The sequence below is a fragment of the Phaethon aethereus genome (assembly GCF_964289735.1).
Source record: "Phaethon aethereus genome assembly, chromosome: 2".
Lineage (NCBI taxonomy): Eukaryota > Metazoa > Chordata > Aves > Phaethontiformes > Phaethontidae > Phaethon > Phaethon aethereus.
Genome location: NC_138582.1, coordinates 151,675,214 through 151,688,348, shown reverse-complemented (window position 1 = coordinate 151,688,348; position 13,135 = coordinate 151,675,214). Strand labels below are relative to the sequence as shown.

The 13,135-nt window shown below is 43.4% G+C and overlaps 1 protein-coding gene across 1 annotated transcript; it reads right to left on the bottom strand.

Annotated features, from left to right (window-relative positions):
- Positions 1–248: 248 nt before the first annotated feature.
- MSRB2 (methionine sulfoxide reductase B2) lies at positions 249–10,284 on the bottom strand (the record flags this gene model as incomplete). The annotated part of the gene is given in 9 exon segments (XM_081996519.1): positions 249–326; positions 330–380; positions 1,736–1,880; positions 5,883–5,890; positions 5,892–5,963; positions 6,953–7,111; positions 7,115–7,163; positions 7,165–7,247; positions 10,177–10,284. Coding segments are annotated over 9 exon segments (753 nt in total).
- Positions 10,285–13,135: the final 2,851 nt, after the last annotated feature.

Here is a 13,135-nt window from a genome sequence, read left to right as displayed (position 1 = left end):
GGTCCTTAACTGTTTCCTGCTGGATTATGAGGAGTGTATTGTGCTCTCCATCCCTGTCTTCCAGCTCAGGGGGCTGAATACCCTGCAGATAACTGGTCTGACTATTAAAGACTGAGGCAAAGAAGGCATTAAGTACCTCAGCCTCGTCCTCATCCTTGGTGCCAATGTTCCCCCCTATATCCAGTAAGGGATGGAGATTCTCCTTGCCTCTTTTTTTGTTGTTAATATATTTGTAAAAACATTTTTTGTTATCCTTTAGAACCCTGGACAGATTGAGTTCTAGCTGGGCTTTTGCCTTGTAATGAAACACTGTTGATACAGAACCTCTACCCAGAAGGTGTGGGGCCATCGTCAAACACATGAGCTAGATGGGCATCACACTGCCACAGAAATTATGTACAATTATTACGGCTACAATTATGGACCAACATTATGCTGGTGTCTACTGTGCTATTCCGAATGAAGAAACTTGTATGATGAATTCACTGTTGAGTCTTGGGGAGAGACTAGAAATACATCCTGGAGTAATCTGGCCAGTGGGTGAATATCTGCCCCCAAGCAAACAGGTCCCAGAAGAGGAAGTGAAAAGGTACTAATGCCAGAAAGTATAGGAAATAAATGTGAGGATCTAGAATACTCAATACATAAGGAAAATTTCAGGTTAATTAAGACAGTCGCTGTAGGTCCTTCACACAGATCAGATGAGGATTCCTTCCTCCCCCCAAATTACTGATGGTAAGAAGACTCAGAATAGCTATCAGTGGTTCATTATAAAATTGGAAGGTTGTCTTCAGCTGGGGTTCTTGAAAGGTGGTTGCTGGATATTACTGCAAACATGAACTATACCATGATAATAGACTGCAACAAATGCTTGTTACATTTGCAGATAATAACTAATCTTGCTAGAAGGGGCTGCAATTCATTAAACGCAATTGCATTCTTTTGTATCTTAACAGACGTAATAAACAGAACAGAATCAGGGTTGGGAAGAAATGGTTAAGGGTGGCAGTTCTTTAGAAAAGGACCTGGGTATTACAGCAGGTCCAAATACAAGTATGTGGCATGGGTTGGGTAGAAGTGAAGGTGTAAGGACAGGAAGACTGCCAAGACAGAAATAGCTACCACAGAAGGGTGGCTTCTGTGAAATGAGAGAACCCATGGAAGGCAGCTGTGAAGGTGTAGGGCACCACCACCGCCGTGCAGGGCGAATAGGAATAATCCTCACCTGCTGCAAAGCAAACTTGGTGTTTTGCCCAGTGTCTGACCAACAGTAGGAAGACATGAACATTACAGCTCACTACCTAGTCAGGCTGTGGAGTCTCCATCACTGCATATTTTAAGAACCGCTTAAACAAACATTTAGCAGGACTGAATTAGGAAGCACCGACCCTGTGATGGGGCAAATGGGTGGAATAAATCTCAGAGGCCCTTCTACTGTCTGTTGTCACATACTGCAGTTCATCTGAGGTCCTCTGAATAAATTCTCTGTCTAAAATCCAGCCCTTGGCTATACTTACACAACTACCCAGTCGCATCATTTTCTTCACCCAAACCAACTATCTATGTTAGGTATTTAGAAATCTACTAATGTGTTTCATACCAAGAAGTGAGACAGAGTAGTTCCACTGATACTGTAATTCTCACTGCTAGATTTAGGTAGATTTTTTCATGGGCACAAAGAAAATTTATTTGTTAAGATTTGGGTCTTTGGGCATCACCTCCAAAATAAACATACCTGTTTGCAGGTAACTTCAGTTCTAGTTGATCCCAACGGGTTGTCTGTTCGTCTCATGACATTGGTGTTACTTTCATCTCTGCCACAAGTACCATAAGCCTCAGAAAACGATAGCCACCCAGTCCCAGAATTGTACTTTTCTGGGCTATAGTGGAAACCAGATTTTCTTGTTAATTAATAACAGAGATGTTACAATAAGAACATTGACTTTTTTCCTCATCCTTGTCTTGTACTACTATTAATAGTATTTGGTGCAGTAGAAGTTTTCTCACTGGCATAGGACTGTACTGGAAGCTCTTTACCAAAGGGAATTCTCAATCAGCCCGTAACAGGAGCTTTTGCCTCACAATTTCTATTTCACTGTTAGTTTGGCATTTTCTAAAGCTTGAAAAAAGTTTTTTCCAACGACTGAGCACATTGTTTAGCTGAATTACACCTGCAAAGTTGCAGTTCAAAGCCTGGCCCAATACAGCACAGCCTCAGAGAGGAGAGTTTGCAAGAAGAAACGAAGCATGGAAAATGAGTATGGAAAAATGGCTGGGTTGGCTCACCTGACGAGGTTCACTCATGTCTGATGATGGCTTCGACTTGCAGTCAGCCATCAAAATGGTTTGGTAAATCAGCCAGCCTTGCTGAAACCATCAATCAGCCAATGACAAATCCTCACAGCACGAAGGTCTACTTTTCCCAAGAGATAATCACAGCCATCAGAAACGGTACCACAGACTGTCAGCTTGTGGGTGTCTCCTGTTAACATTCAGGATTACCAGCCCTGTTTGGGTGCATATTAAAACCTACAGAATATTGGAAATTATGATTGGAATGTATTTTGGGGATTTAGCATACAGAAATGAGATAATCCCTTCTATTTAAGGTTGTGCAAGCTTTGATAGCGATAAGTATAGTCTCCTAGTGAAGAGTGACCTAGTGTGAGTTAAGAGCGAGAAATGAAGACAGACTCACATACTACTAGGGTAAGTGGTCTGGAGACCCACCGCAACCATTTCCGTCCGATTTCCCGTGGTTTAGCCCAGTTTCACAAATCAAATGCTCTTACTGGCATCTAGTGGTGGATGGAGACACCAACACCAGCAGCAGCTTTGCTGTGGTCAAGGGGGTTAGTCCATTAGTTGATACAGAACTTAAAGCAAAATATCTAATATATATCGTGTATATTTTGGTGGGATATTAATACAGTGAAGAAAAATCTGAAAATTTTACTTGCAGTGCTTTTTAGAAAGACAAGACAAACAAGCTGGGGAAAAAGCTTAAAAAAATCCAACCCAAAGAACAGTGCATGCTTCAGCATGCGCTTTATAATTAACTGGACAGGGCCATCTTTGAGCAATGCAACTGTGGAAAGAAAAGAGGATTTGCAAACACCGAATGACCAAAGGCCAGTTTTTGTGTGGGCTGTTGCTCAGTCCTTTACATCAATCCATGAAGACCCATGAGAAACGCTCTCCTACCTCTCCCCTCCATAAAACTGGGGAGAAATAGGACACAGCACAGAAGCAGCCTGCACCGAAGCAAATGCAGTTTGCAGACTTTGTGTTTGTATGAGAAGGTATTTAGGGCTCCAGGCCTATTTCTTTCCAGTCAAAGAGGGCTCCATGCCTTCCCTGCTACAAAACCACAAGAACACTGTGCCTACCAGCTGCAGAGTCCCAAATAACAACCTGGGGAAACACAAAAGTCCGAACATGACTTCTGAAATTCCCTGACATATACCTGTGCTGTTTCTTTTTTATTCTCAAAAGATTTCAGTCAGAACTCTTCATTTTTTGGCACACGGATCCCTCTGCTTATTCATACATTGATACGAGGGTCCTCTCTGAAACCCTGTAGAGTCAAGGAAGGTCTTTAATGCTATGTGGGTTTTGCGTCTGACCCTGACTGACTCCATCCCTTGCATGCTGCTCACCATACTTATGTTTATTGTAGATGTTTTCCACTGCTAAAGGATCAATCTTTTGAGCTGTTAAACTAGCTCTCAACAGAAATGGTCTCTGTGTGGTTTTACTAACAGTAATATCACTTAGATTCCCTAATAGAAACATTTTAGTACCCAAAAATATTGCTGTTCAAGATCATATTTGTCCTTTGAAGTATTTCACCACTTAATTTATGGATAAATGGACTTTCCCTAAACATATGCGTTAGATTAGCCTTCGACACACCATTCCTCCAGCACATGTCATTTACTTTGATCCCTATTTCAGTCATCCTGGATGGAATCCAGATAATTCTAAAAAATGCTTTTTGCTGTATGAATCTCAGCTGTAGGTTTATGGTTCGCTGAAGGTTAGAGATTTCATTAAAGCACCACAATTTGCTATCTATAAAGGTTAGGGGGTTGTTCCATGTATTTCCAACTCTTTCAAATGAATATTTGGTAGCAGAAGGTAATAAATTCTGGTATAAATGTATACACACACATATACTTTGAAAGAAAGGAGGAAATGTTTCATGTTTACCTGTAGCTAATGATCTAATGCTTTTGAAAAAGAAAGGACAATTTTAATGCACTAGGAAATAAACATGATGAATGCATCTCTTATCAAATACCATTTTTTTTGCCATTTTTAGTGTCCTCCACAACATAATGCATTCATGGAAAATATATTTTCAGACCATTTTGCACATTTAATAATTTTCTATGTTCTTAAAAGGTTTTTCCTGGAAGTCTTTTTGTTTTCTTTTTTATTTCCCTGTATCAGTCTGTAAAGATCAGCATTATTTTATGCTTTAAACAAAAGTACCTATATTCTCTGAGATCTGGATACTGCAAAAAGCAGCATGACTGTTTGGTTATATTGTTGGTTGGTTATTAGTTTAGCAGCAGAAGCAATTCCCTCCAGTGCTCATCTCTCTTCATGTTGGCCTGTCAATATCTATTGTCTAATATAAAGGATGTCTAAATTAAAGGAACATTTGAAGGAACTGAAGGAACTCTTCCACAGCTTAGTAATTTAAAATTTCTCTAATGTACTTGAATTTTCCAGAGGTATTTTTAGGTTTTGTATTTGTCTTCAGAATATTCTGCAATGCTGCACTAGCTTCTGAAATAAATTTATTTAAAAGTGTTTATTAGCAAACCTCTACAGAAAAAGATACAGTTAAGCAAATGTTCATTTGCATAGCAATAGTTTTCTGTACTTGGCCAAAGGAAAACTGTTCACAATTATCAGCCTCCAATTTTACCCTTTAATTGCTTAGTTTAGGTTTATTTTTAATACAGACATTACATTTCCCCCCGCTTTCTTACTATCCAGATCTCTTGTTTCTCAGCTTCCCACTTGAAGTCCTGATCTGTGATGCATCCTTTAAAGTCTTCATAAAAACGGGCATATCAGCTGTGTTCCATTGAACTCTCAGCTGGGAATAAATAAAGGCTATTTTCTGGATCAAAAATATGAGGAACTGTCTTTTCTGGTTCAGTTACAGAGAACAGAACACCCTCTGCACATCCTACTCCGAAGCACTCTATTTCCTTTTACTTAGACTTTAATGAAGTTGCAAAACTTACAGTATTGTAAAGAGCACAGAGGTTAATAGCGCAGTCGTTCGCAGTCAGGTTTTAAAAAGTAAATATAACTAAAAAGGCAAAAATAGTGAAATTTAGTTGATGGAACAAGAAGGGGGTGGGGGTGGAGAGGAGGTCTCAGCTTCAGTATGAGGGACCCAGCAGTAAGGACATAACAGCTGGACTAAGGCAGACCAAAGGCCTCTCTAGCCCAGTAGCGTGAGTAGCAGAAGATGACTATGGAAAAGCACAAGAACACAGCAAACATACAGTGATACTGCCGCATAAATACACGTATTTTGAGGCAGCTTGTGGCTTAGGGACCCCTTAAACAGGTAATTGTTATCGACCAAAAAGGACAGTGAGTGTGGCAGGAGAAAAGAGCAGATGCTAATGTAGCAACTGCTCTCTGCTGGCCACTGGAGACCCTCGTATGTTCAAGAAAAGGGCATACCATGTACCTGTATCACCACGGGTATGCTGGAAATCTTATACATAGCACTCTGGCACCAAACAATTGTTCTTCTGACCTACACTTCCCATTCCTCTCGTGAAAAGACATTGCCACTCCTGCTGCAGTGAGGACGTTTTAAGGACGCTGTGAAACCTAAAGGATGTTACCTGGACAGTGAGTGGGGCATTGCAGCACATGCAGTAGTATATTCCTGATTCTGTGTTATTCAGATAGATTTCACTAAATGGCTTTTAAAAAAGGAAGAAAAAAAAAGAGAAGTTAATAATGCAGGTCTTTAAAAGCTCACCATCTGGAACAAGCATGTAGGAATCAGATTTAAAACAGGAGAAAAACCATAAAAAGAAGGCTTCACAGGGGGGCTTTGAAGAACAAACATTAGCAGCCTAAAGAAATGAAGGGGAGGATGCCTTTGGATTAATAGTGAAGACTACCCCCTGCCCCCAGAAACTTCGAGACCATTCAGATGCATAAATCATCCAGGTACCGTGGCCGGAGTCGTGACCTCCGAGGAGCTTGTGAAATGTGCAAGATCCCCAAGACGAGGGCTCTGCTATGGAGTGCCACAACTTCAAAGTGTCTCTACAAAGGGACTCTCCTCCTCCCTGCATGGTCTGGAATTGGGATCCTTATTTGTAAGGATTTGGGCACAATTCACATGATTTAATCTCACGGTACATGCTCTGTGCGTGCAGAAGCCCTGGCTCTGGGCTAGGGATGCCGGCACTGCACCCACAGCACTACGTGGCCTCCATCACAGAAGGAGGCAAAGCACGGGGACAAGGTGGGTGGGTGGTCTGGCACACAAGGGGTAACCCGGCTCCTGAATGGAGTGCTACATGTAAGATTTCCATGGCTAATCTACATATGGTCAAAAAAATGAGACTACAGGCCAAAAATATGATCTTCTTCCTCCCCCCAGAGAGGCCTCCACTACTGCCACACAGACGGCTGAGCTGGCAGTAAAGTATCCCCAAAAAACCCAAAACCCCAAAACAAAATATGAAAAGAATGCAGAATGTTTTTTCATCTGCAAATGAGTCTGGGTCAGAACAAAATCCACCGGGTTCAGTATGTTGAGTCTAACTTTCATCCACAGGAAGGCAGGGGAAAACCTGCAGAGCAACTGAGTGGTGACAGCTCCCCAAAGCAGGTTTTCCTCTGCCCAGCAGGCAGAGGAGGTGACTTAATCGTGGACAGCATTAGTGCTTTTACTTACTGGTTCAGTTCCTTTTTCTCTTGTAACATAGAATTGTTCTGGAGTCAGGTTTTTTTTCCAATCTGTAGCAACAGTTGCTTCAGCTTGTTTCATCAGAAAGCCTGTGTCTTCAATTAGATATAGGAAGATAATTTGTATTATTTTTAACATCATTTTAACTTAGACTGTGTTGATGCTTTCCACCATCACCTCAATGCTCCCAAAGCTTCTGTACAGACAGAGCACAGGAGGGCAGTTCAGGGGCATTAGAACAGGGACGAGTGCAGGACTTTGCATCTGCTTTCCATTCGGTGTGCTACATACGGAGAGCAGCTCCCTCACACCAATTGGGAGGGCTCTGAACAGAAATGGGCACCTACGAGCCAAGGTACCATCCACTCTCCCAGCACAGCCCTCTGTTCTGGCTTGGGATAGCTGCTGGTCTGCTGGTGCTCCTTCCTAACTGCTGGTGCTCCTTCCTCATCCCTGGGTATCACTGAAAGCTTTGGCCGTTTGCCTCTTGGAAACCCTGAGAAACCAGAACTAATGCTCATTTATGGACTGTGGAAGTTTCTAGTCTTCAACTTCAGTGAAAGGTGATGCTAAGAAGAAGCACTGGAAGAAAGCAACACCTACAGCCCAAGAGAAATGGGACCATAGTTAAGTGAAGGACACACAACAGGAGAGAAGAAGTCACCCATCGTGGTGCAGGCCTCCAGCAATGCCTCCTATGAGTCTGTAACACACCATGCAGAACATTTATTGTGGTATGGGATTGACAAAGAATTCATAGATTGGCTGAAAAACAATCAGTAAAATAGTTTAATTCTTTCCTAATCAGAAAGTTTGAGGTGGGGAAATACTTCCGCACTTATTGCCCATCAGCATAGGATCCTTGAAAAAGAAATCAGCTCCTGAGCGATGAACACTTGTCTGGACACACCTCTTGCAATGCAGAGGTGATATTGAGGGAAAAAAAAGAAAAGAATTTTAAAATTAGTTTAACTATAAAAACTGTAGTTTAGCCTGCCTGTTCGAGAGAAAGACCCACAGCAGGCTGACTTAGTCCTTTCCAACTGGCTAGACAGAGGACACTGGGGACGGGGATGCTCTCCCCTTGCAGGGTGGCTCCTGTCCTCCCCTCCCCCAAAAAACTCTGGGTGAGGGCTACCTGTGCCACTGCTGGAGCTCCGCAGCAGGGAACGAAGGTGGAAGAGGAGGAGGTGGCTCCCAAGCATCCTCCGGAGCGGATGAGCCGCCATATCAGCAGGGTGAGTCTGGGGGAGACGCTGGCCGTGGCCAGTTAGCCACAGCCGGCGTCTCTCCCAATCCCACCCCGTTGGGTTGCATGTCTAATCCGTATGGTCAAATTAAATAATTGCACCTTATAAAAACACTACTGCTTAAATACTGATGCAGCATTTGCAGGTTAAATGTTTCAATCACTTCTTACCAAACCATCGCTGCAGCTGTAAATAAAACAAAATCCTGTTGAGGCATTTTGCTTGCAGACGTTATAGGTTGTTTTTAAGGAAAACAAGTCTAGTATTTGCATACAAAAGTGCTCTTGCTCTTCTAAATGCATGTTATAGGCATTGCTCTTAGTTGTATTGATCGGATGATTGAGAAGGTGATGTGCTAAGTGGCTGCTTCTTTACGCGGTGTGATTTGCAGTCACAGCTGCTTTGACTTGGCCTATAAATAGATCTATAATAGGAACTGTATAATTTGGCCTCCTGTCCTTAAAAGGTAGACCTAAACACAAGTCAGTTTGCCAGGTTAAGCCTTAATGCCGTTGTCTGCTTTTTTCCCAATAGCTCCATTTCTGATTTGGAATCAGTTCATCATTACTGAATGATGTGGAAGGAACTGTTTTGATTGCATTGGATAACAAAGCCAATAATGGCGCTTAATACAAAATGACTTTCTTTTTAATCTAATTCTTCTAGACTAATTTTTAAATGAAAGCTAAAAAATACTGTTGTGTGATCAGTCCTGTGTATGCACACCTTTTTTATTGAATCATGCTCCTGTCTAAGACACTGAGTTCAATGGCAGCCGAGGATGTCCAACACAGCGTATGATCGGTACCATGGCTGTCATTATATCCTCTGCTTGGAGCCACAAAGCCATGCACTGAAAGACGGATAGCAGCAAGGCTCGTAGATGATCTGCAGCAGCAGCGGAGAGGGGGGCACACAGCTGATTAATGGCTTTGTCCTATATAATAAGACACGGTGGAATGAAGCTGGAGGACCTCGATAAAAGTCCTGGAGATGCGATGCCTGCGAGTCCTCAGGACCGTGATTCAGGATGGTAGGAGAGCCGTGCCGCAGGGCACGGAGGAGAGGGCTTTGCGGGGCTCTCGGTGCTGGCAGAGCGCAGCCTCTGTGCTGTAGGCGGGACAATATTTTCCAAGTTCAGCCATTTTGGGAAGTGAAGATCGGAGAAAGATGTTTCCAAACCCCTTCTAGCTTACCCCTATGGCATCTTATACCAGTCATTTAGCCATGGTTTAGGAGGGAATTGGGACATGTTGGGGAAGCCTTTGGAGATGAAAGACCCAATTTGACACTCCCCCAGTTCTGGCAAATGGCTTAGGGCTGGGGAGCGCTGGGAGGCGATGTGGCTGCTCTGGGGCTTACTGCTACCGTCTCCAGTTCAACCATGGCAGAGGGGCATTTCCCTCCCGTTCCTGGCCTTGGTCTCAGGGGGCGTTTGCTGCTGAGGAGGACAGGTAATCAATGGAATCCTCCCTGAAGTATCTGGGAAATTAAGGAGGGTGAGATAAAGTGGTTAGTCCTGAAACTTGCATGTTTTAATGTAATTGACATTGATTTAACTGGTGCTTTTTTAAAAGACAAAGTTCGATAAAAGATGAACCATCAATATCTTCCTTGCAGCTCCCTGTTACTGGTACTATCCCAAAATGCAGCTGTTTTGAGGCAGCGGGAACCGAACCAGCGCAGGCCTGTTGCAGTGCTGTCTTCCTCAGGCTCTGGAGGAGCGGAGCGGGCGCCTGGGCCACGCACCCCGGGGAGCAGCGGGAGCAGAAAGCACGAGGCTCGTCTGTCCAAACCTCGTTGTCCTTTCTGTAATCCAGTTTACCGCAAGCTGCTCCTTGATTAAAATGAGTGCGGTGGTGGAGCAGGCAGACCCCATTCACGCCAAGACCCACCATCCACGTTTGACACGGTGCACCGGCAGATCAGATCCTCCATTTTTCCCTCCAACAAACACCTGACCTGCAGTTCCTCCGAACCGGTGTGACAGATCTTCCTCAAGCGGAAAACCACCCCCTTGGCTGGAGGTATTTCATTTTTCAGATCTTCAGCGCTGAAAAACCAAATCATTGTGCTATCATGCCTGTAATATTGCCTCCCATGGTTACAGCACATACCAGGCTTCGTAGCTAGGCAGAGAACAGGCCTGCATTTCTCCCCATAGACTGTCATAAAAGCCAATTAGGCTCTTACTTAATTTTCCTCCTTTTTTTCTCCCTTACGCACAAGGGGAAAGTCTCCCCTAGCTACGTTATGTAACTCTTCAAGTAAATTCCCCCTGAATTGTAATTCAGTGGGTTTGTTGTTAAAAATGTCGCCTGACTCCAGCACATACACGAGCGGCATTCGGGGGAGGGTCACTCAGAAGCACAGGGTCTTACTAGATGTGTGTAGATGGGGGAGAAGCTCCTCAGCTCCTCCTGTAGCGTTACTTTGCGCCGAGGCAGCAGCATGTGCGTAGGCGGGTGAAGGCGAGAGTAGGAGGGAAGCGGTCACGGTCCAGACTATCCTGCTAATATTTATTCGGGCTCTAACCATTTCCCAGCCCAGGCTCTGTCTTGACTGGCAGCTTTGGGGACAAGCAGAGCATCACATAATGTCTACGCTGGCAGATACGGAGCAGTCAGCCAGGAAGCAGTGAGGTGCAGAAATCAAATGAACCCTGTTCAAATTCAAACCTCTTCTTAAGCAGCTTTTGTTAATAAAGCCCCTCGGCATTACTACGTGTGGAAGAAAACACTGAAATAGTGGTATTTTTATTTTATATGCATTTGTATGCAATTGGTTTTCCTCTGCTCATTTTGTCATACCTAATGTGTGTCACCTCCTATGGGATGTTACCGTTGAAATGTACGGGAGCTCAGCATACAAGAATTTGGCTTGGACCGGTCATATGTAGTGATGCTGTATGCCCAGGTCCCTGGAGAATGAAGAAAGGGGGACCAGCATGAGCACTTTGGTGGGTAGGTTGTATCTGTGGTGGGCTCCATTTTCTTCACAGAAATCCTCACTGCTTCTGTAGGAGATGATCACAGGACCTCCACATCCTTCCTCAGCAGAGTCTTCCCTCTCCTCTAACAGACTTGATACAACTCCACAGCTAGTTTCTAGCTGCTCAGATGTGATGAAACTTTCAGCTCCCGGTCTATGGAAATACTGTTTCCACACAGAAATGCTATCCAAAGATATGAGGTGATGCTCTGGTGCTGAATTCCAATGATGGAAAGGTATTTCAGCAAAAATTATTAGCAGCAGAAGTGCCAAAGCATCTTGGAAAAGGGTATTGCTGGTTTCCAGAGGCACAGAGAGACTGAATGCAGATCTGAACCTGCCTGAAGCTAACCCACAGATTCTGCTGAGATTCAGTTGTGGAGTAGCCTGATGTAATTCAGGTCAAAGACATCAGAAGTAATGAACACACAACTTCTTGCCTTGTTTGCTTTATGGTTTAATATATCTTTTTGCTAATCATAAGCTATAGGATACCTAATTATTCTGATCTCTGTTTTTAGAAAAAATTAGGTTGTATTTGTGGACTACTTTAAGCAGGAGCTTTCTGCTGGAGTCTGAGGATGGAATTTGAATAGAATAAAACAGAACAGAACAGAACAGAATAGTTCCAGTTGGAAGGGACCTACAAGTTTGGTCCACTGTGACAAATGCTTTGAGTTGGATTAGACCTAATGCCCTCTATAGGTCCTGTCCAGCATAGTTTATTCTAGGATTCTAAATGTTTTGAGAAATTTCTTGCAAAATGAGTGAAGACATGAATTCAAAGTGAAATGGGTATTTTGCAATCACTCCTTGACAGAAAAACTGTACTCTGCAATTGGGCCACCTGTTCAGCTAAATTTCATCCACTTTGAAAAGTAGACATGCACTCTGGGATGGAGTCAGTGTATCTGTGGGGGCAGCTATTGAGAAGCAACAACTCCAGGCTATTTCCCTGGATTGCCCCATGTATCCCCTATACCATACCATCCAAGTTCCTTGAGCCACACAGACAGTAATAATACATTCCCTAAACTTGTATGTGATTTCTTATCCCTCGTACCTCAAAGTAGTGAAGAACTGTGATGGTTCTTCTTCCACCCAGCCCCCAAAGCCTGAACAAAGCATTGAATGAACAGTTATTTGGCAGCAACGACTGTAGCAGCAGCTTTCTGTAGGTTATCTTAATGGATTTATCACCCTGAACTAAGCCCTGACCATCTGTTCTATCCTCTAATTACAGATGCAGAAAAAGCTAATCCACAATTGCATCATAAAAAAGTGAAATATAAGTGATTTAAGAGTGGGGCATGTCATGCTTCACAGTCTGACTGGGAGAAATCGGTCTCCCTTCAATAGACTGATTTTTTTAGAGTTCACCTCTTTCCCAGCAAACGAGAATTCCTGAGGAGCAGGGCTCACCAGAAGAGGTTTTATTCCTGCTCACTCATCTTAGATGTGTTTTAAGATTTGGGATTCACATAGATGCAGCTATGAACCTTCTTTCCTTCTGTCTCAGATGAGCCCCAAAAGGTGTACTTTTAATGCATTTTCCAATCAGGGAAAGCACAAACTCAGTCCCCTAAATCTCTGCATTTCCTCCATCTCACTTTTCCTGTGATGAAGGTATGTCTGGCAGAGTCAGCCACTCATTTTGTGCTGGTGGCTCATCTTCACTGCAATGTCCTTGGTTTGGAAGATAGGCAGAAAGCGGGGGGCTGAGTGCATGGCCTGCTTCTCATGAATGACCTTAAATTATTTTACACTGCCAACTGTCCCAGCCACCAGCAGTGATAATGGTTGAGCTGGGAGTTCAAGTTCTGATTCACTCGTGTTGTGTGGATAAGGACTCCCGGCAACACCTGTCCTGTGTCCTCTGGAAATCTTGTACTAAAAAATGGATGCAATTGAACAAGTTAAGTTGAGGGGT